General features: G+C 41.7%; 1 protein-coding gene and 1 pseudogene across 1 annotated transcript; both read right to left on the bottom strand.

Annotated features, from left to right (window-relative positions):
- Positions 1–1,830: 1,830 nt before the first annotated feature.
- LOC123485689 (NACHT, LRR and PYD domains-containing protein 1 homolog) lies at positions 1,831–6,298 on the bottom strand. The gene is made up of 8 exons (XM_045216789.1): positions 6,251–6,298; positions 4,958–5,022; positions 4,611–4,825; positions 4,166–4,425; positions 3,422–3,556; positions 3,162–3,294; positions 3,051–3,080; positions 1,831–2,418 (listed from the first exon to the last, which is right to left on the bottom strand). Exons 2-8 carry the CDS (start codon positions 4,963–4,965, stop codon positions 2,105–2,107), a joined length of 1,095 nt encoding a protein of 364 aa, XP_045072724.1. The 5' UTR covers positions 4,966–5,022; positions 6,251–6,298; the 3' UTR covers positions 1,831–2,104.
- Positions 6,299–6,660: 362 nt separating this feature from the next.
- On the bottom strand, positions 6,661–12,702 carry LOC121562236 (annotated as a pseudogene).
- Positions 12,703–23,190: the final 10,488 nt, after the last annotated feature.

Below are 23,190 nucleotides of genomic sequence, written 5' to 3'. Positions count from 1 at the left end.
CCAGAGCCTTCCGCCAGACAGGATCAGCCAGAGCCGTCCAGCCAGGATCCGCCAGAGCCAGCCAGCCAGGATCCGCCATTCAGTCCGGTGCTGCCCCTTAGTCAGGTACTGTCCCTTAGTCCGGTGCTGCCCCTTAGTCCGGTGCTGCCCCTTAGTCCGGTGCCGCCCCTTAATCCAGTGGGGTTTAATTGGGGGGTGGTCAGGTGGAGGGGGCTACGGAAGCGGATAGTGACTAAGGTGGGGTGGGGACCACGACCTGAGCCAGAGCCGCCACCATGGACAGACGCCCACCCAGACCCTCCCCTAGACTGTATGCTGGTGCGCCCGGAGTTCGCACCTTTAGGGGGGGGTACTGTGACACTCTGGCTCCATGGACTTTGATATTTGAGCCAGGGTTGTTCATTTTCATTGTTTGGGTGTATTTCTATGTTGGGGATTCTAGTTGTTCATTTCTATGTTGGGTGATTGTGTTTGATTAGTCATATGACTCCCAATCGGAGGTAACGAGTGTCAGCTGTTCGGCTCGTTATCTCTGATTGGGAGCCATATTTAAACTGTGTGGTTTCTCCTTGGTTGGTGGGTTTTTGTTCCTTTTGGTCAGTGTACCGTAGGACTTCAAATTCGTCATTTGTTTGTTGTTTTCGTGGTTGCTTTTATTTAAATAAAGTCATCATGTTCACTCCACGCGCTGCGTATTGGTCCGTTTCCTCAGACGATCGTGACAGAAATTTAAAATCTAAAGTTTAAAATACACAGACATCAGGTAGGAAGGTGTGTTGGTGTGAGAGAGAGACAGAGTTGTATCAACATGTTCTGCTAGATAGGGGTCCATACCTAGGTACCTAGTGGAGGACTAACTGACCCTCCTGCTAGATAGGGGTCCAGCTAGGTACCTAGTGGAGGACTAACTGACCCTCCTGCTAGATAGGGGTCCAGCTAGGTACCTAGTGGACGACTAACTGACCCTCCTGCTAGATAGGGGCCCAGCTAGGTACCTAATGGAGGACTAACTGACCCTCCTGCTAGATAGGGGTCCAGCTAGGTACCTAGTGGAGGACTAACTGACCCTTCTGCTAGATAGGGGTCCAGCTAGGTACCTAGTGGAGGACTACCTGACCCTCCTGCTACATAGGGGTCCAGCTAGGTACCTAGTGGAGGACTAACTGACCCTCCTGCTAGATAGGGGTCCAGCTAGGTACCTAGTGGAGGAATAACTGACCCTCCTGCTAGATAGGGGTCCAGCTAGGTACCTAGTGGAGGACTAACTGACCCTCCTGCTAGATAGGGGTCCAGCTAGGTACCTAGTGGAGGAATAACTGACCCTCCTGCTAGATAGGGGTCCAGCTAGGTACCTAGTGGAGGACTAACTGACCCTCCTGCTAGATAGGGGTCCAGCTAGGTACCTAGTGGAGGACTAACTGACCCTCCTGCTAGATAGGGGTCCAGCTAGGTACCTAGTGGAGGAATAACTGACCCTCCTGCTAGATAGGGGTCCAGCTAGGTACCTAGTGGAGGACTAACTGACCCTCCTGCTAGATAGGGGTCCAGCTAGGTACCTAGTGGAGGACTAACTGACCCTCCTGCTAGATAGGGGTCCAGCTAGGTACCTAGTGGAGGACTAACTGACCCTCCTGCTAGAAAGGAGTCCAGCTAGGTACCTAGTGGAGGACTAACTGACCCTCCTGCTAGATAGGGGTCCAGCTAGGTACCTAGTGGAGGACTAACTGATCCTCCTGCTAGATAGGGGTCCAGCTAGGTACCTAGTGGAGGACTAACTGATCCTCCTGCTAGATAGGGGTCCAGCTAGGTACCTAGTGGAGGAGTAACTGATCCTCCTGCTAGATAGGGGTCCAGCTAGGTACCTAGTGGAGGACTAACTGACCCTCCTGCTAGAAGATCCACACCTCCAGGAGGCTGCAGAAGGAGAGAGGCTGTGTGGCTGGACCTTTGGTTAGTTTATTGCTATTATAGTGGTCATGTTTGATTGACATTTTCTGTACATTTTTAGGAGCCTGAATTAAAGCAACAGACAACAAGAACATGTTGAACCACCCTGCCTGTCTATCCTGCCTGGTCTCCCCACACCCAGGGGTTGGCTACAACTTTAGATCTGAAGCTGTGACCAAAGACAGGGGTCCAGCTCCCCAAGAAGGTTGATCATCCTGGAACATGACTCAGTTCCTTTTCTCAACACCATGTCGATGATGTCACGTGCCTTCTCTGCCCTCTCAGCTATCACCTTTACTGACTCCATTTCCTCCTGGTTGATGACTGTGTGTTGCAGGAGTCCGTCCAGCAGACTATCCAGGACAGGTCCTGACACTCGTCTCACAAACTCTGTCCGTACAGAACGCAGCTGCTGCTCTGCAGAACCAGTCAGACTGCTCTCAGCCGGACGCCCTGCCCCTAACACAGCACCTGAGAGAGGCAGGTTATAAAATAACTACATTTGTTCATTCACATTTACATTTCAGACATTTAGAAACAGACTTCTTTCAAAGTGACCTACAGTAAAAGTCTTCATTGTATTATTAATCTTTGCATTAAGAACACATTCTGTAACAATAACAACCTGAATCAATGAACACATCACACCACTAATGTTTCATTCATATTTAGGGTCGGTTTTCACAGACGTAGAAAAACAGGCTGGGGCATTCAGAACCAGGCTAATCTACATCACGTCCTGGAGATGTCATTGGGGCATTCAGAACCAGGCTAATCTACATCAAGTCCTGGAGGAGATGTCATTCAGAACCAGGCTAATCTACATCACGTCCTGGAGGAGATGTCATTGGGGCATTCAGAACCAGGCTAATTTACATCAAGTCCTGGAGGAGATGTCATTGGGGCATTCAGAACCAGGCTAATGTACATCAAGTCCTGGAGGAGATGTCATTGGGGCAATCAGAACCAGGCTAATCTACATCAAGTCCTGGAGGAGATGTCATTGATCTTGAAGACAGCCTTTTATAATCAGGACAAGTCCAACAGTAAACCATGTCGACTGGCCCTCAAGCCATTGGTTTGTACCTCTCATGTTTACTTACTTGTTGAATGGGTTTCAGGGATGTATTCATCTGAAAGAAACAAAAAGAGGTTATATCACTAAATAGCATCTGTCAGAAGATAACAAAGTTATGATTGACATATTCTCCTACCTGTTGGTACCATATCTCTCCATACTGTCCTCTCATCATCCCCGATTAACTCCATCTCAATGTCAACCCCTGTGTTTCTCATAACCATCTTACAACAGCTTGGTGTGGTGTCTGCAGGTAACAGCTGAATCTTCTGTAGAAGGTCATATGGTGCAACGATTGAGACAACAGACAGAGAGAGAGAGAGAGAAATAGAATGATATTCCAGTTATTCATATATAATATGACAGATTCATGTCCTCAGCCTGCTAAAACTGCACCTCTGGATTGATGGAGGAGGAATGGGGATCCTTGACTGCAAACCAACTGTTCAGCTTTAAGGACCCGTTTGGACTTGACAGGACCAATTCTGAATATCCTTGGGACACCTGATGTTTCTCCCGGTCCCGAACAGCCTACAAAATGAGCAGTGTAGTAGTCAGTCTGAACAATGTAGTCTAATAATTCACACAACATGCAGCTCACTGAGCAATCCTTTTTTGTCAACATCAAAAAAAATTGTACACTATTTTTTATTTATTTTACCCTTATTTTACCAGGTAATTGACTGAGAAGAGAGTCTATTTTACAGCAACGACCTCGGGAAGTGTTACAGGGGAAAGGGGATGAATGAGCCAATTGGAAGCTGGGGATGATTAGGTGGCCATGATGGTATGAGGGCTAGATAGTGAATTTAGCCAGGACACCGGGGTTAACACCCCTACTCTTATGATAAGTGCCATGGGATCTTTAGTGTTCACAGAGAGTCAGGAAACCTGTTTAACGTCCCATGCGAAAGACAGCACCTTACACGGGGCAATGTCCCCTTCACTGCCCCGGGGCATTGGGTTCTCCTTCGAACAGAGAGAAGAGTGCCGTCTACTGGCTCTTCAAATGAATGAGACAGAAATAGATTTCTCACAGAGCTGCATGTCGTCTTTGTAATCTATAGATTTTCAACAAACTATCAGCTTTCCTTTAGTAAGTTTCAACATACTGTTGTCACTTCAATGATAGTGCCTCACCTCTTTCTGACTGGAGTTTCTGAGGAGCATGTACAGCCGTGAAATTACTGTTGCCTTTTTTACTGCCATATAGAGGACCACGTCACAGTGGACATCTACGTTCCAAAAAAAGATATAGCTCAGTATAACAGAGATAGCTGAGAACTTGGGATGGAGGATCTTAGCATGGAATCTGGTGACCTCATGCACTTCCTCAACAGACACTCCATGTTCCTCTACATGAAGAATCTTCATCTCATTCCTCAGGGAAGGGTTGGTCCCTGAACAACACAATAAAAAGGAGACAGAAAGACAAATATTATATTATTCATCCAACTAAAACCCAAAGAATATGCAGTATCAGATCACAGTAAATAAACTCCTAGAATATTCATTAATTAATTCAGGAAGTGAAACTCAGTTACATGGAAATGTATTTCTGAATACTATGTGAATATGGTTTTACCTAAACAGACAAAGTGTGGCAGATGAACTTCCTCCAGTTCAACTAACTCCATAGTGATGTCCAGCAATGGACCACCTTGTCCGTACTGCATGTCTATCAGAAGGTGACTGTAGGGTTCCCAGTTCCTGAAGTGATACTTCAGAATGACATCTCTCTCACACACCCAGCGGAGCCCAGACACTGTGCACTCATAACGCTCCTTGGGTGTTCTGTGCCTGAGGGCAACAACAAGATATGGTAGAGAGGGTCAATCGTCAAATGGAGAGGTTGGATTAGAAGACTATTCCCGAAGGTAATGGGGAAATACACTAGCAAGTGGAATGAAATGTTAAAAGTAGTTATTTTACCTGAACATTGTCACTTCCTGGACAGTGGAAGTCAAGGGTTCAATCGGAAGCCAGTGTGTGGAGTCCTGAACAAGGACAAGCATGTCAGTTATACATATGGGGCCAGTTTCGTGGACACAGATTGAGTCTAGTGCTGGACTTAAAGCATGATCAATGGAAGTTTCAATAGAACGTTTTTTAAGGTCCAAGATTAGGCTTAATCTTTGTCCGGGAAACTGGCCCATTAAATGAACAAAGTAATTTATCTAATGTATTTATTCAATGTTACATGGAATGCTGGTGATTGATCCAATTAAACTGTCTAATGACAAAATATGACAGCAGTTAAAATCCTGCATTCCTACAAGCAGAACACAGGACTGTCTATATCCCAGTATGAATGGTTGGTCAGTACACACCTGGCTTTCAGACTGTGTTTATATTACTAAAGCAGAACACAGGACTGTCTATATCCCAGTATGAATGGTTGGTCAGTACACACCTGGCTTTCAGACTGTGTTTATATTACTAAAGCAGAACACAGGACTGTCTATATCCCAGTATGAATGGTTGGTCAGTACACACCTGGCTTTCAGACTGTGTTTATATTACTAAAGCAGAACACAGGACTGTCTATATCCCAGTATGAATGGTTGGTCAGTACACACCTGGCTTTCAGACTGTGTTTATATTACTAAAGCAGAACACAGGACTGTCTATATCCCAGTATGAATGGTTGGTCAGTACACACCTGGCTTTCAGACTGTGTTTATATTACTAAAGCAGAACACAGGACTGTCTATATCCCAGTATGAATGGTTGGTCAGTACACACCTGGCTTTCAGACTGTGTTTATATTACTAAAGCAGAACACAGGACTGTCTATATCCCAGTATGAATGGTTGGTCAGTACACACCTGGCTTTCAGACTGTGTTTATATTACTAAAGCAGAACACAGGACTGTCTATATCCCAGTATGAATGGTTGGTCAGTACACACCTGGCTTTCAGACTGTGTTTATATTACTAAAGCAGAACACAGGACTGTCTATATCCCAGTATGAATGGTTGGTCAGTACACACCTGGCTTTCAGACTGTGTTTATATTACTAAAGCAGAACACAGGACTGTCTATATCCCAGTATGAATGGTTGGTCAGTACACACCTGGCTTTCAGACTGTGTTTATATTACTAAAGCAGAACACAGGACTGTCTATATCCCAGTATGAATGGTTGGTCAGTACACACCTGGCTTTCAGACTGTGCCTGACTCCTGAAGGTATGTAAAAGTAAGAATTGACATTATGACTTACCTCAACATGGTCACAAGTCTTACAGCTCTGAGGAATCCCTGAAGTCAAAAGTAGTTGTTATTTAAAACTGACAATCTCATGTAATAATGAATTAATAAATATTAAACAGACTTGTAATAAAAATGAATGTAAGTGAGCAACAGTCTCAGAATGTTTTATGGTCTTATCATACCATAATCTGACATTAGTGTTATATTAATGAATGTTTGTGGAAGCAGGAAACAACATGGTTCTGGTCCATGTTTTGGAGATGTTGGGGGCCTGATTTCTGGTAGATCCCAGGATGAGAGCTTAAAGGTAGAGTCAGCTAAATGATGTTGTACGAGCAGCACCGCAGATATTGTGATGAGCAAGATGCCTGACTTCTCTCTCACACAGTATCTGCCCATGTGCACGGGTTCTCTTCACTCTTACAGCGTGGTAGCCACGGGACCAAAGCAGAGAAGTTTAGCATCGCGCTCCAACGCCCTTAGTTGTTGTAGAAGTTTACCCACTATGATGTTTACTTTGTGCATCTACATCATATTGCTGACTCTACCTTTAAGTTTGTTTTGACCAAATAGATCATGATTGTGTTCCTTGCCTGGGACTCAAGAACGCTTTAATCGTATTTTGATTTTAAAACAATTATCAGATAACACTCACATATCTGGTCTCTGGTGTTCTCAGGACCAGGCTTGATACAACACTCTCCACCATGGTCTCTGCTGTTGGGAAAGCAGATGGATAGACTGTGATTAAACTAAATACAACTTATAAAGGCTTTATATAGCATACATACAGTCTTCATAAGCAATACAAAGGGTGTATAAAGGGTGACAGAACAGCTCCCTATGTAGGGTGCATTGCCAAATGTGACATAACACTATGTCAACTTCCATGAAGTCAATACTGATGGTGACATTACAGGTGACATTGCTTATCTTGATGAAAGCCCCTAGAGACGTGAAGTCACCAGGTATCATTTTAACAGGTTCTGATGCCCTCTTGTGGTTAGAGTGAAACTGACACTACAGTGAGACATAGGAGAGGAAACATCTGTACATCCAACAGAACACATTAAAACACACCACTACTACTAATCTAACTGTCTGTAGGTCCAACAGAACACATTAAAACACACCACTACTACTAATCTAACTGTCTGTAGGTCCAACAGAACACATTAAAACACACCACTACTATTAATCTAACTGTCTGCAGGTCCAACAGAACACATTAAAACACACCACTACTACTAATCTAACTGTCTGTAGGTCCAACAGAACACATTAAAACACACCACCACTACTAATCTAACTGTCTGTAGGTCCAACAGAACACATTAAAACACACCACTACTACTAATCTAACTGTCTGTAGGTCCAACAGAACATATTCAATCACACCACTACTACTAATCTAACTGTCTGTAGGTCCAACAGAACACATTAAAACACACCACTACTACTCATCTAATTGTAGGAATGATTCCAGAGGAAAACACATGATAAAACATTGCTATGACTCACCTTTGAATGTGTTGGTCATCTATCTGACACAGGGTCACTGAGGAGGAGGAGGGATAAACCCCAAACCCAGGATAGAGGGGTTCAGAGAATGTGGTGTGTTCTGTGTAAAGGTGTGTCAGTGTACCAGAGGAGGACACACTATAGAAGGACAAAGTACCAGCTGGCCAGTCCAGATACACTCCAACTCTGTTAGAAACAGGACCAGGGAAGAATCTGATGACTCCAGCATGGTAAAAGTTATATCCGCTGTCAGAGCAGAATAAACTCCAGGACTTCCTGTTGTATCCAATACAACTGTCCACCATCACTCCCTTCCTCTTCATTCCTTTGTACACCACACCAATGTGAGCCCCGTCACCATCCCTCTCCACCTCCCAGTAATAACGAGATCCAGATAAGACTTCTCTGCAGAGAACTTGGGGATGATGGTCAAATCTGTCTGGATGGTCTTCATAATGCTGCTTCTCCTCCACCCGTGTCACCTTCCTGTTCCCCTCAGACAGTATCAGGTCTGGGTTTGCTGTATTTGGGTCCAGGGTGAGATGACAGGCATCTGTAGACAAAAGGAGAGTTTAATCAAACCACATCTTCATATAAAATGTTGTTTTGTAGGTAGAGAACAAGTATTGATTAGTTACTATGTTACTGTAGTTCTGAATATGTAGTTAATTAGGATTGAAGAGACTTACATTTCCTCAGCCCTGATTTCAGCCTGAACTCTCCACCATGATCCACACTGTAGGAGAAACAGGTTATTGACTGACAAAGACCTAATAAAGCAGTCAACATTTAAACCATATTGTTGTGTTCTGGTGCACTATCCAAGTTCATTACTAGAGACATACAGGTATTCTATCCTACATACTGCATACAGAACAGAGTACCATTCATTACTAGAGACATACAGGTATTCTAGCCTACCTACTGCATACAGAACACAGTATAATTCCAACAGGATAGCAGAGATGCAGAAGAAGAGTATTCATGTGGTGATGATGTATGCTGTGTTGGAGTGCTAAGCCTGCTGGGTAAACGTCCCCTTTATTCTACCATCATGTCCTCATGTTACTGAACCTACTACACTACATAGGACACAACCACTGCTCACACTATTAGGACATCTATTCTGACTTACTTCAGCTTCATCAGTTTATCTGTGGGATCCACCAGAGCAGCTGAAAGCAGTCCCCCTGCAGAGTCTCCTGGGTGATTGTAGCTCAGGTCCAGCTCTTTCAGGTGGGAGGGGTTTGACCTCAGAGCTGAAGACAGAGCAGCACAGCCCTCCTCTGTGACCAGACAGCCAGACAGCCTACAGAGAGACACAACAGCTGTCTAGGTTGGTGGACTGGTGTCAATCATCTTGTAGGACACCCATATATTTGTCCATGACACAAACATTTTAAAGAAACATCAGATGTTCAGAGTATTTGTTTTACTAAGCTCAGTACCGACCTGACTGAAACAGCTGTACATACCCCAGTGTGTGTAGTTTACAGTCTGGATCCTCCAGACCAGCAGAGGGCAGTGTAACTCAGCTCAGTATCGACCTGACTGAAACAGCTGTACATACCCCAGTGTGTGTAGTTTACAGTCTGGATCCTCCAGACCAGCAGAGGGCAGTGTAACTCAGCTCAGTATCGACCTGACTGAAACAGCTGTACATACCCCAGTGTGTGTAGTTTACAGTCTGGATCCTCCAGTCCAGCAGAGGGCAGTGTAACTCAGCTCAGTACCGACCTGACTGAAACAGCTGTACTTACCCCAGTGTGTGTAGTTTACAGTCTGGATCCTCCAGTCCAGCAGACAGCAGTGTAACTCCTGAATCCTGCAGGTCATTGTCTCTCAGCTCCAGTTGTTTCAGTTGTGAGTTGGGTGAACTCAGGACTGAGGCCAGATCTGAACAGCAACCCTCTGTCAGACCAGTTCTCTCAGGGGGGAGTTTGGTGTCTGCAGAGCTGAAGCCAGAGTCTCACAGGATTCATATGTGAGTTTACAGCCAGACAGTCTGGAGAGAGGAGATATAGTGATACACTGATAAATATGCAAAGCTTTAAGAATAATGAGATGCATTAAGATAATAACAGAAGGACACATGATTAACCAATGTTAAAAACATACTAACTCACTCAAGACATTTAACCTTAGTTTGATATATTTATCACATTTTATGTATGTTTCTGCATATTTACCAAGACGTTCAAATAATGTTAAAAACATACACATACTAACTACATACATAATATATAAACATTCACAGTGGATACTGAAGATATTTAACTCACACTAGTGTCTGTATGTTGCAGAGTGGACTGGTTAGTCCAACACAGAGCAGCTCCACTCCTCTGTCTCCCAGGTCATTGTAGCTGAGGTCCAGTTCTCTCAGGGGGGAGTTTGGTGTCTGCAGAGTTGAGGCCAGAGTCTCACAGGATTTATATGTGAGGTTACAGCGAACCAGTCTGGAGAGAGGAGATCATCTGTTAGATATACAAATCCTTCAGAATAATGATAATGTATACATCAACTCAATAACAGAACTTACAGTGCTCTCTTGCATGTTTTCACTACCGGCAGCAACCTCTGATAACCTTCCTCTGATGTGGTGTATGTCTTCAGGTCAAACTCCTCCAGCACCTCCTCTGACATCAGTAACAGGTAGGCCAGGGCTGAACATTGTTGAGGTTCTAGCTCTGTTTCTGAAAGAGTTCCTGATCGCAGGGAGGTTTGCATTTCTTCAACTAGAGAGTTGGCACCAAGTTCATTCAGACAGTGGAACAAGTTGATGATCCTTTGTGTTGAGTATTTCCTTTCGATCTTGTCTGAAAGGTACCTGACTGTTCTCTCAACTGTTTCCTCATTGCTCTGTGTTGTACTTCCTGTCTGTGTCAGAAGGCCTCGTAACAGATTCTGATTGGACTCCAGTGAGAGACCCAGAAGGAAGCGGAGGAACAGGTCCAGGTGTCAATTCTTACTCTTCAAGGCCTGGTCCACTGCTCTCCTGTGTAAGTCAGACAACTGGATTGACTCCTCATCTTCATCCTCACTAGTGGTGGAAAAAACATTTTCCTTCTTGTCCAGACATGATTCTAAAGCATGCACTGCTGCTAGAAACTCCTGAATGCTCAGATGCACAAAGCTGTAGACCTTGTCTTGGTACAGCCCAGATTCTTCTTTAAAGATCTCTGTACACAATGCTGAGTACTCTGATGCCTCTGTGACATCAAGGCCACACTCTCTCAGGTCCTCCTCATAGAAGATCAGGTTGCCCTTCTGCAGCTGTTGGAAAGCCAGCTTTGCCAGTTTCAGGATCATCTCTTTGTCTGACTGAGACAGTTCCTTTGGGTTTGTCTCTGTGGCTTTGTTGTACTTCTTGTTCTTCACAATGATTTGGATGAGCGTGAAGTGTGTGAACATCTGGGTCAGAGTTTTGGGGACTTCATCCTTCTCTGCCTCTTTCAGCATCATCTCAAGGACAGTGGCTGATATCCAACAGAAGACTGGCATGTGGCACATGATGTGGAGGCTCCTTGATGTTTTTATGTGGGTGATGATTTCATTGGCCAGATTCTGATCTGTGATTTTCTTCCTGAAGTACTCCTCCTTCTGTGGATCATTGAACCCTCGTACCTCTGTCACCTGGTCAACACACTCAGGAGGGATCTGATTGGCTGCTGCAGGCCGTGAGGTTATCCAGAGGAGAGCAGAGGGAAGCAGATTCCCCTTGATGAGGTTTGTCAGCAGCACGTCCACTGAGGTTGGCTTCGTGACATCACAGCACCTCTCATTGTTTTTGAAGTCTAGAGGAAGTCGACACTCATCCAGACCATCAAAAATGAAAACAGTTTTGGTTTCACCATCTTCAATGCTGTCAATCTCTTTCAGCTCTGAGAAGTAGTGGGAAAGAAGTTGCATCAGACTGTATTGGTCCTTTTTCAGGTTCAGATCACGGAAAGGAAGAGGAAACATGAAATGAACGTCCTGATTTGCTTTTCCCTCTGCCCAGTCAAGGATGACCTTCTGCACAGAGACTGTTTTTCCAATGCCAGCGATTCCTTTTGTCAGCACAGTTCTGATAGGTTTGTCTTGTCCAGGTAAAGGCTTGAAGATGTCGTTGCATTTGATTGGTGTCTCTTGTGTGGTTTGTTTCTTGGATGCCATCTCTATCTGTCTCACCTCATGTTCCTTATTGACCCCTCCACTTCCACCCTCTGTGATGTAGAGCTCTGTGTAGATGTCCTTTAACAGACTTTGGTTTCCATGGTGTCCAATTCCTTCAGATATGTGTTGATACTTGTGTTTCAGTTTTGTCTTAATGTCTTGTTGGACTGTCAGAAGAGTTTGACCTGTAGGAAAACAATGAGAGTTGGGACTCATAAGTTTGTGTGTGTGTGGGGGGGGGGTTTAGAGGGGCCATTGTCCTGTTCTTTGTAATATTGTATGAAACACAGTCTTACTTCTTCTGTCCAGAAGGTTGTGTGTGATCTTTAATGCATCCTCACTGTCCAAACTCTCCACTTCCTTATTGTCATCTGGTAATGCTTCCTGGCTGAAAGCAGGTGGCTGATCACTCTTCATTGATAGCAGGCTGGGGGCAGGTGACTCTGCTCTGGGCTTCTGGACACTGAACAAAACAGGGAGGCAGATCACCTCATCAATATCTCATCAGTACCTCATCTACATCATTTCAACAAGTGTATAGCTGAACTCATAGAAGTCCTGATGTTTCTTTATAAAGCTACAGTCTGCAATTGGTAAATCGATTTGGGGACTTTTAAATGAATGATGTAGAACTACATTTGATGTAATTTGGGAAAACTTTTCCCTTTAGTTTTATATCTTTAAGAGAACTGTATATTTTACATGTAAACTCTTACCTCTTAGAACTGGTGTCTTGAGTCATTTTAGAAGCAGTGGTCCCCTCCTCTCTCTCCCCAGAGAGACTCATTTTAGATGTAAGTCACAGCTCACTCAGCTACAATAAGAAATAACAGAACCGTCAATATTTCTGAACATTGTTGAAGAACCATTAACAATGACAACACTTTTACTGTCTGTGGTCAAAGTTCAAACAGAGACGTCATGTTGCATTTAAACATGCACAGTCCAATATGTTATTAATTTGATTTGATTTGACTTGGATCCCCATTAGCTGACGCCATAACAACAGCTAGTCTACCTCGGGTAAACACAACTAAAAATACGTTACAGCTTAGATTGACAGACATTATAAACATTTACCAAGTAGACATTAGATACAGTTAAAATAGCTGACAGGTATTTATTCTATACCAAAGGAAGCCAGGCGATAATGTATCTTTCGTCTCTCTTTGCTTCATAATTGTCCTTTAATTCGCAAGAGGCTGAATGTATCTCACAGGAGAAAGCATCCGAGCGAGCTAAACAGCGCCCCTCTGTCTCTCTATGTGTAGGCCATCTATCTGATGCTGTCTGGTCCAAACGAGTATGACATTGTTGCCCGTAGCATTGAAGACAAGGGAAGCCTGCGAGCATTTGGCCTTTGATTAAAAAGCTCTGTATGACAGAGTGATAGACCGTGTACTGTATGACAGAGTGATAGACCGTGTACTGTATGACAGAGTGATAGACCGTGTACTGTATGACAGAGTGATAGACCGTGTACTGTATGACAGAGTGATAGACCGTGTACTGTATGACAGAGTGATAGACTGTGTACTGTATGACAGAGTGATAGACCGTGTACTGTATGACAGAGTGATAGACCGTGTACTGTATGACAGAGTGATAGACCGTGTACTGTATGACAGAGTGATATACCATTTTGTCAACATGAAAAGAGAGGAGGATGTCATTGGCGTTTCTCTACAAGTAGGGTGAGTCAACATGTTTTTTATACTTGCACAAACACATAAATCAGGACCATGAACCATTCTTTGCAACTTGCTGTAACTCTCTGTGGTTCTAACTCAATAGTTGTTTAGTGGTCCGAAAATGTCGGAAACATTAACTTGCTTGACCATGATGTAGGTCATGTCTGTTACATAGAATATGCATTGTGGACTTAACTGGACAGAAGTTGCTCTCTGGTTTTGTGATAAAACAAAGGTGTGGTTGAATTTATTCTGCCACTGTGTCTTCTTATTGTCTCGACCTTTAGGCCTACAGTCTATATCAGGGTCACAAGGCATAAGAATTAACAGGTTATAGAGCAAAACAAATATTACAACACATAGATTGTATTGTATTTTTCTGTCTTCCCCAGTGATTTTACGCACGCACCTCTACTGGTGTGACCTCATAATAGGCGTGGATGCTATTTGGACACCCAAGCTTTAGGCTTCTGTAGGACTGAACCTGCCGAGTTGATGTATGAGCTTCGGAATGTTTTAATTATAGGCTGTGCCCGGGCTTTTCTCCGTTTATTTTACAATTTGTATCATGTTAAATATCAGCCACTATCGAGAGCAACCGTTAGTAAAACCCACATACATTTATAACCGTCACTTTAGTGTTCGTTTTCTTCAATTTGTAGCTTACATTTTGCATCATTCCATTCTGTTTCCCTTTCTTTCCTCTGTCACGTCAGTTGTTCCTGAGGGTCGTTGGCATTAGGCTAACGTTGTGCAAGAATTTAGGACATGTAGCCTGTTTGAATCATTATGGAACTCAGACCACATGTAGCAGGTTAAACCTGTAGCCTGGTTCACGGTTCACGACGACTGAACCGCTTTCATACAGTTCCATGATTAGTGAGAATTAGGGTAAATGTATAGGACCTTCCTATTCAACCCCTATTGTACACTTTTTTTTCCATCTTCCAATATTTCTGAATAGAAACTATGAGCAGTGCGTAGGAAAGGCGTAATTTCATAAGTTGGAATAGTGCCCTTAGTGAATACACCCATGCACTGCTTGACTTCACATGAGGTGCCAACAGTTTATCTCGTCCGTTGCACCCGGGCTTGTATTCAGGTGTGCCGACAACGATGCGGAACATTACGCAACAGTGCGCTGGCCAAGTTATATGAAGCGTACAGCACTGAGCAAAACGGACCACATTCTTTCTGATCGGTGTCGCCAGAAAGCATTTTCAACTTGAACTTTGATTTATCCCAACATTTAAATAGTTTCTATGCTATTTTTGCACGTCAGTTTTACTTGACTGACTTGTCGAAACAGACTATTTTCTTTAGTGACAGCTTTACATAATTCCGATGCACGTCTTCTAACGCAGTTTCGACATGTGGATAATAATCACGATAATGTGATGTCAATCGCCTTTACCATTAATACCCTACCTCATAGCCCTGTAGCCTATCACATCACATCAGATTGGATCATATTGATTAGGCTAAGCAATATGAATCAACACCAATGTACAGTGAAATTATCATTCTTGAAAGTTGAAATCAGTATTGTATTAACTTTACATTTCTGTAGATGTCTTACCCCTAAATCATCTGTCTCTCTATGATAGCCTAACTTCTCCAGAACACTTTTCTACATTAAATTGTAAAAGAAAGCTACAAACCTCAGATGTTTTTGTCTTCTACCCATAACGTCCATTTATTCCTCTACTTCCTTATACATGGACTTTTACAACACCTCACCTTAACAGAGGTGACTACACTACATTTACAACACCTCACCTTAACAGACTGACTACACTACATTTACAACACCTCACCTTAACAGAGGTGACTACACTACATTTACAACACCTCACCTTAACAGACTGACTACACTACATTTACAACACCTCACCTTAACAGACTGACTACACTACATTTACAACACCTCACCTTAACAGACTGACTACACTACATTTACAACACCTCACCTTAACAGACTGACTACACTACATTTACAACACCACACCTTAAGAGAGGTGACTACACTACATTTACAACACCTCACCTTAACAGACTGACTACACTACATTTACAACACCTCACCTTAACAGAGGTGACTTCACTACATTTACAACACCTCACCTTAACAGACTGACTACACTACATTTACAACACCTCACCTTAACAGACTGACTACACTACATTTACAACACCTCATCTTAACAGACTGACTACACTACATTTACAACACCTCACCTTAACAGACTGACTACACTACATTTACAACACCTCACCTTAACAGACTGACTACACTACATTTACAACACCTCACCTTAACAGACGTGACTACACTACATTTACAACACCTCACCTTAACAGACTGACTACACTACATTTACAACACCTCACCTTAACAGACTGACTACACTACATTTACAACACCTCACCTTAACAGACTGACTACACTACATTTACAACACCTCATCTTAACAGACTGACTACACTACATTTACAACACCTCACCTTAACAGACTGACTACACTACATTTACAACACCTCACCTTAACAGACTGACTACACTACATTTACAACACCTCACCTTAACAGACGTGACTACACTACATTTACAACACCTCACCTTAACAGACTGACTACACTACATTTACAACACCTCACCTTAACAGACTGACTACACTACATTTACAACACCTCACCTTAACAGAGGTGACTACACTACATTTACAACACCTCATCTTAACAGAGGTGACTACAGCAAGTTGATGATGACTTTCGACTCCAGTGCGTTCAAAACAACTGGGAACTCTCCGACTTCCGACTTCAGTGTGGTCAAAACAACTGGGAACTCTCCGACTTTCGACTTCAGTGCTGTCAAAACAACTGGGAACTCTCCGACTTTCGACTCCAGTGCGTTCAAAACAACTGGGAACTCTCCGACTTCTGACTTCAGTGCGGTCAAAAGACTTTCGACTTCAGTGCGGTCAAAACAACCGGGAACTCTCCGACTTTCGACTTCAGTGTGGTCAAAACAACTTGGAACTCGGGAAAAAATAAACATTTCAATGCCCATTTGTTGTATATGATGAATGGTGGCAATTATTGCCGTCAACAAAGAGTCCGCTATGCTGCATCGTGTTCAAAGCTTTTATTAAAATCACGAGATTTACAGCATAGGTACAGACCCGCGGTGTCCGGAGAACGGCTCCTCAGATTGCCATGGCCGTTCTGACGTCTCATCGTTTAACCCCTATTTATAAACAATGCAAAAAGAGGGGTGACTCCCTCTTCTGGCCAATCACCAGTCTCCCCTGGGGCATCACCCTCCAAACGCTACATTTGAACTAAGATCATAAAACAACATTCTTTGTTCCTCCAAAACATTTAACAAAGGCATAATCTTCAGATACGATATTCCCCCCTTCGAGACGAAATAAACGTCTCGAAAACAAACAGAATAGGATTATGACTAGTAACAATTTATCTTATTGAGTATCTTTAACCTTAAACCAAACACATTCTCCTCTAGAGTGTAAATACCTTTCTATGAAATATGAATAACTGTTGATGAAATGTTAACACATTACTATGAATTATGAACAAACTGTTTATGAAGTGTGAACACATTACTATGAATTATGAATAAATCTTTATGAAGTGTGAGAGCGAAAAACCTGTCCGGCAACCTTTGTTCCAAATCCATCCATCCATCAATCAAGACAGTAAAATTCTCTCACGGTCCCTCCGCCCCAGGCAACCTCCGCGGTACTCCAGATAAACTCATAAACCATGTAAATACATTTGAAACTATGATGCCATTAAATACACATGTTTCCCCTGCAAACAAAATCCTATCCAGAAACATCCACTCTCAGGCTGGTCAACCCATAGGACCTGAAAGGGAATCTCTCCCTGCCTAAACGTCCTTTCCCTAAACCCCATCGAAATAAACAAAAGCATCTAAGATCCTCATCTGCATTCAATAACATCAAACATCATTCTACTAAAATCAATACCTAAGAATATGACACCATTATGTATTACACATCAAATATGTCTATATTTCATTGCAGACACTGGAATGTAGTCCACTACACTTCATCTCCTCCGTAGTCTCCACCTCCACTGCATCGTTGATGATGGAATCGAAACCTTTCCACACCCTCCTTGTTTCATCTCCTCCAGTCATATTGTCCCTTCATATTGTCTTTGTTTGAGTCACATGTTCCCCCAAATGCTTCTGGAATGAAAAGAAAAGAAACGACCAAACAGTATCCTTTGCAAAACAACATTTTCAAATTAAACCTCAACATCAATTTAAGAATATAAAAATGACATATAAATGATGTATGAATCACATTATCCATTCCCCCCCTTGATTCATAAAATCATTCTAAAATCATACTAAAATCACCCTAAAAAAAATGTTTTCCTTGAAACAATAAAAATAAAATGATCAAATAATCAAATATGATATTTATCCATCAGTAGGCCACTTGTCCCTCTTCGTCCAGATCCGGAACAGTCAACAATGGCATCTGAGTGTTGCCTCCAGGCACCACTTCCCCAACCTATCTCCATATCATAGCTCTCTCCAAGGTCAGTAACAAATTACCCAGTGCTGTCAAAGCTGTGATTAAAATGTAACCCATCACTGCCCCCTACTGGCCTAACTGATCTTGCAACCAAATGCATCCCTGATATTTTCCCATGTATATATATATAACCCCAGTAATATTCTCTGAACTATCCAGACCCAAAATATAACAAATATTTATCAATATGATCTTCCCAAATGTTTGCACCATACCATGACTAAAAAGTCCAAGTCCCCACTTCTCTCCCAGACTTATTCTCCAATGATAGGCTTGAAGACTATGACATGTAGCCATGTCACCCTTTTAACCCTAGATTTAGCTGTGTCCGGTGCTATCCCTCTTATAATAGTAGAAACCTCATATAGAAGCTTCAACGTTGACATGTAACCAAATCCTGTCCATCCCTAATGTAAGAATATAGATGCTTTATCACCCCCAAACCCCTAAATATCTCTAAAATTCCCCATAGTCACATTGTCAGTCAAAAGCTAATCTTTTAACCATCAAAGTCCTGCTCTTCTTACTACCTGGTATATAAAAAGTAACCTATTATTTGTCATTACTACCCTTAAGTTCATACTTATCCAAAGTTATACTATACTCATCACACTCTGATATTCCCATAAACATACCCCTTACCTCATATGTTTTATTAGAACAACAACAACTTTTATCTTCACTGGTTCACCTGAATACTTCAGGTTTCCACTGTTACCTGACTTTACTTTCCATCTAACAATTCCCATAGGGTAATCCATTTACCCAAGAACACTTAAACCCTAGGCTTAAACCACTGTTCTGACAACGACATTATTTTATCGGTCAATGACTGTTGCCGATACCACAGTCATGACAAAGCATAACTCTAACCCATACCTGACAGAGGCCGCGCGACCGTCTAACACGTCTTGGGCTGGCATCCCCAACAGACATCAACCCTCAAGATTCCTCACTGATTCTTACAGAATGAGTTAATCTATCTCTAATTTTCACAACAGAGGAACGAGCAGTACTGATCAGATACCCCCCCCCTCTGTCATCAAAATCAAAAGACCCCATCCTGCAGCTTCCATGATGAATCTATATTCTCCATTTCAGATTAATCTATATTGTTTCTATCTGTTCTCTTATTTTAACCCCATTCGTACCATAACCTCCTGAGTCCCTCTTGCTACCTCTACTTTCAGAACAGTTGTTGTCATCCTTCCTACATTTGCTATTACCATCGTATCATTAATCCCTTCCCAAAGTTACCATTAACGTTGTTGATTTAGTTGATGAATTAAAACCCTTAATTCCCTCTAGTGGGAAACTACCAACATCCTATTCGATTATTCCCTGTTGGAGTGACTACTGTAATAAACTTATCCTTAACTCCCTCTGTGACTGTGGAACGTTCTACAGACTTCAAATCTTCCATTATAAGCATCACTTTACGAATTACATAGCCCTTTAACCAATAATTCTTAACCGGAACAAATTTCTATGCTTTCACTAGATAAGTACACATTCTCCCTGATCTTTATCTGTAACCTTACGCAAAATAATCCCTTGTTTGACTAAGTGCAACAGCTTCTACTTCTGATCCTGCTAACAATACTTATTCTCCCTAATTATCTCTCTCTCTCTGTGAAAGAAACGTCATCATCCTAAATGGCATATTATAATTATTATTCTCCTAACCCTAATAACAGTATTTTCCCCCTATAATTGATGCTGGACCCTTATAATCAAATGCAATATATTTATGACTTTAATAACTATCAATGTTGAAAGAGTTAAATTGCTTCTCCCTGTTGTTCTAATAAACTGAAGTGTTAATGTCCTTAGTTACTCCTAGTTTTCCCCCAGTTTTCCCCTAAGACTTTGAACTCTTTACTTGTACTTCCATCTATCACCACTAGTGTCACTTTTCCCCCAAATCTCAGTCCTTTCTCTAAATCCCTGACTTTCAAACTTTTGATTACACAAAATCCACCTATAATGACCTTGATCTCCCTACTCTACAGTGTCATTCATTACTGTTCTCTCTCTCTTACTACTAACCTTAAAACTTAACTTACTGTCTCAGAGTTCCTTCAACCCCAATCTACTCCTAACTTATTTTAATCTAATCTTTCCTCTCATAACATTTACAACTTTTCCCCTGATTTTCACAAAATCCCTTACCACCAAATTTGTAGAATATGTGATTGGGAAAGTTCCCCACCTGCTTCTGACTCATTACACACAGACTTGGCAAAACCGACTAAACACCTTTAGCCTAACCTCAAATCTCTTTGTGTACGAATGTAACCCAGAATAACAGTCACCCTTATTAAGTTTATTTTTCAGACAGATTGTCTAACAGGCAATCTAATAGATTATCATCCTTCCTATGATATTATCTTTTAAGCAAATGATTCCCAAAAACCCTACTTCTTAAAATATTCTACCAAACAGTCAGTCGTCTAATGTGCCTCTGATTGAACACTTCAATTTACACCATGCATCTCTTCCCACAATGCCATTGGTATATTATCCTAATATTGGTATGTCTATTTTAATTCCTAGCTCAATTGATTCCCTAAGAGTATTTAAACTGTTTTACTACTTCAAATCCCTATCCTAACCTAATTAGTTTATTTTACAGAGTGATATGTTTAACCTCTTTAGGCTGAACACATAAATGTTCCCCTCTTCACTATCACAGTCCTCTGTTTTTACTTCAATTGTTGGATATTTTTGTTCTTCTCTAATCGGTGCTATCAGCTAACACCCCCCTTCCGGATATTCTAGGCCCTCTAGAATATTTAGGGTTCACCTGAAGAACAGGTGATCTTCACTTGCTCCTTCATCTTCCTCTGTTGTTTTCTCCTGACTTGTTGCTGTGAATATGGAGCATCTGGTACCCCCCTTTGGCTGGTACAATTGCATTTGATATTGTTCAGTTGAAGCTGTAACAGTGATTGTTGATTTGGTTCACTCTGATTCTTCATAACCAACACTTATTTTCTTCTTCTCCACCACCAGTTATAAGTTGTATTTGATTGAGTTTTCTTCGTCCTGTTCTTCTCATCGTTGACATATCAGTATTCTTCAAAAGGTTCTCTTCTAAGTTCTCGTCCTCGACATATCATCTTCCATCATCTTCTTACTAGTGGGCTCTTCTTGACCTCAATGTGTTCTTCTCCTTCCATTCTTGAATTTTTCATCCAGTCGTGTTACTTCTTATTCGATTTATCCAGGCATGATAAGCAATCTGCCTATATCTCCATTTCTTCTTTGCTCTTGTACCCTTCTTTCTTCAACCTTCATCAGAGATCAAGTCTCCAGTATCCTTCTTTCCTCTCTTGCCACTTCCTTCTGATCACAGAGGCACCTCCACCCATGACCTCTCATCAATCACTCTCATCTTCATCATCCTCTTCTCCTTCACGTTCCAGACATCTCATTTTCTTCCGTCTTCTGGATTCATCTTCATCGTTGTTTCTGCGGGTACCCTATCTATTATTTGTCTATATTTCTGATGCAATAATCACTCCTGGATGATCATTGTAAGCTGAGAATAAACATCCCTAAGCTCTACTTTTTAAACCTATTTTATCAATTACTGTTTGAGAATGAAGGGCAACTTTTGTTTCACTTGCCGGATAACCCAACAACACTTTAATTAAAGGATTACCCCTATTTCAACCCGTGTAATGACTTTCATAGTCCTGATATCTTTTTCCCCATTGTAACAAGCCTTTCTATTCCTTTATTGTGAACTATGCTATTTTAGACTATATAACTTATGTAGGCTTCCCCCCTGTAATTCTTAATATAACCTAAACAACTCACCAAAAATTAATTCTTTTTTTTTAATAAACGGACGAAAATATGACTATCAAAAATTCAATTCAATGTTTTATTCAAAACCCACTTCCAATAAAAATTAAAAATCTATTAAAAATCTAATTTAAAAAAATGAATAATTAAAATCCATTTTTATTTCCCTATCTTATCAATTTAGCTATTAATGGCTCTCTCACCATAACCCATCAAATGCAAGTATTAAACTTCAGACTATAATCTAATACAAAGCCTGTACCCCTACAACACTACAATCCCCATAACCCCTTGTTTCTTCCTATGATATAAACCCCAAGTATCATAATTGCCAAATAATGTGAGTACCTCATTTCTAACACAACTCCAATCAACCCCAGTGATGCACATAGCCTCCAAAATGTAAATTTTATTCAAATAGTATTTTGCCAAGCCTATGCAAAATTGTCATTATCACATTTCTTTAAATTGGAAAATGTTGTAACCTAGCCTGATATCTGATCTTCTGTCACGTCATGTGACGTCACGTCACGCCACGCACCCGTCAGCCCCTCTCTCTCTCCTCCTGTCGTCTCGCTCCCTGTTTCTCTCATATTTCAAAAACATAGAAACACACAAGATTTCAGCAGTTTATGCAATTAACCAAGTTATCCACATTCAATATTCGTCCGTTCTACATTCGCTCTAAGACTTTAACTCAGGACTAATTATAGATCGCCCAAAAACCTTGATTTTAATCCGTCATTTAATTATCTAATTCACTCTATTATAATCCGTTAGCATATATTTAATTTATAAATTCAATAGGTCCCAAAACAAGTTTCATCTTAACCCACCGCCGTTTAAACTTATAAGATTCGTGTTAAACTCTCCTTGTGCCTATTTGTTCCGTCGTCTGTGTTCCTCTGTCTCCCCCTGCAGTTTAACCAATGTGTTGTTTTACAGAATTCCACGCATGCGCAAATATCATTTTAACCTCATGCTTGAGTTTCAGCATCCCATCGTGGTGCCGTCTAGTGCCGTAAAACAAAACGTTCCCTAATCTCGTGCCATAAACTCCCCCTTTCTGTAGTGTAGTGTCGCAAAATTAAACGCATGCCCATACATTTATTAAATAAATAGCTCCAAAACATTTCATTTAATTTTAATCGTCTTTTAATTTAATTAATTATACTCCG

The sequence above is a fragment of the Coregonus clupeaformis genome, unplaced genomic scaffold, assembly GCF_020615455.1.
Source record: "Coregonus clupeaformis isolate EN_2021a unplaced genomic scaffold, ASM2061545v1 scaf0801, whole genome shotgun sequence".
In the NCBI taxonomy this organism is placed as follows: domain Eukaryota; kingdom Metazoa; phylum Chordata; class Actinopteri; order Salmoniformes; family Salmonidae; genus Coregonus; species Coregonus clupeaformis.
This window is presented reverse-complemented; position numbering and strand designations above follow the sequence as displayed.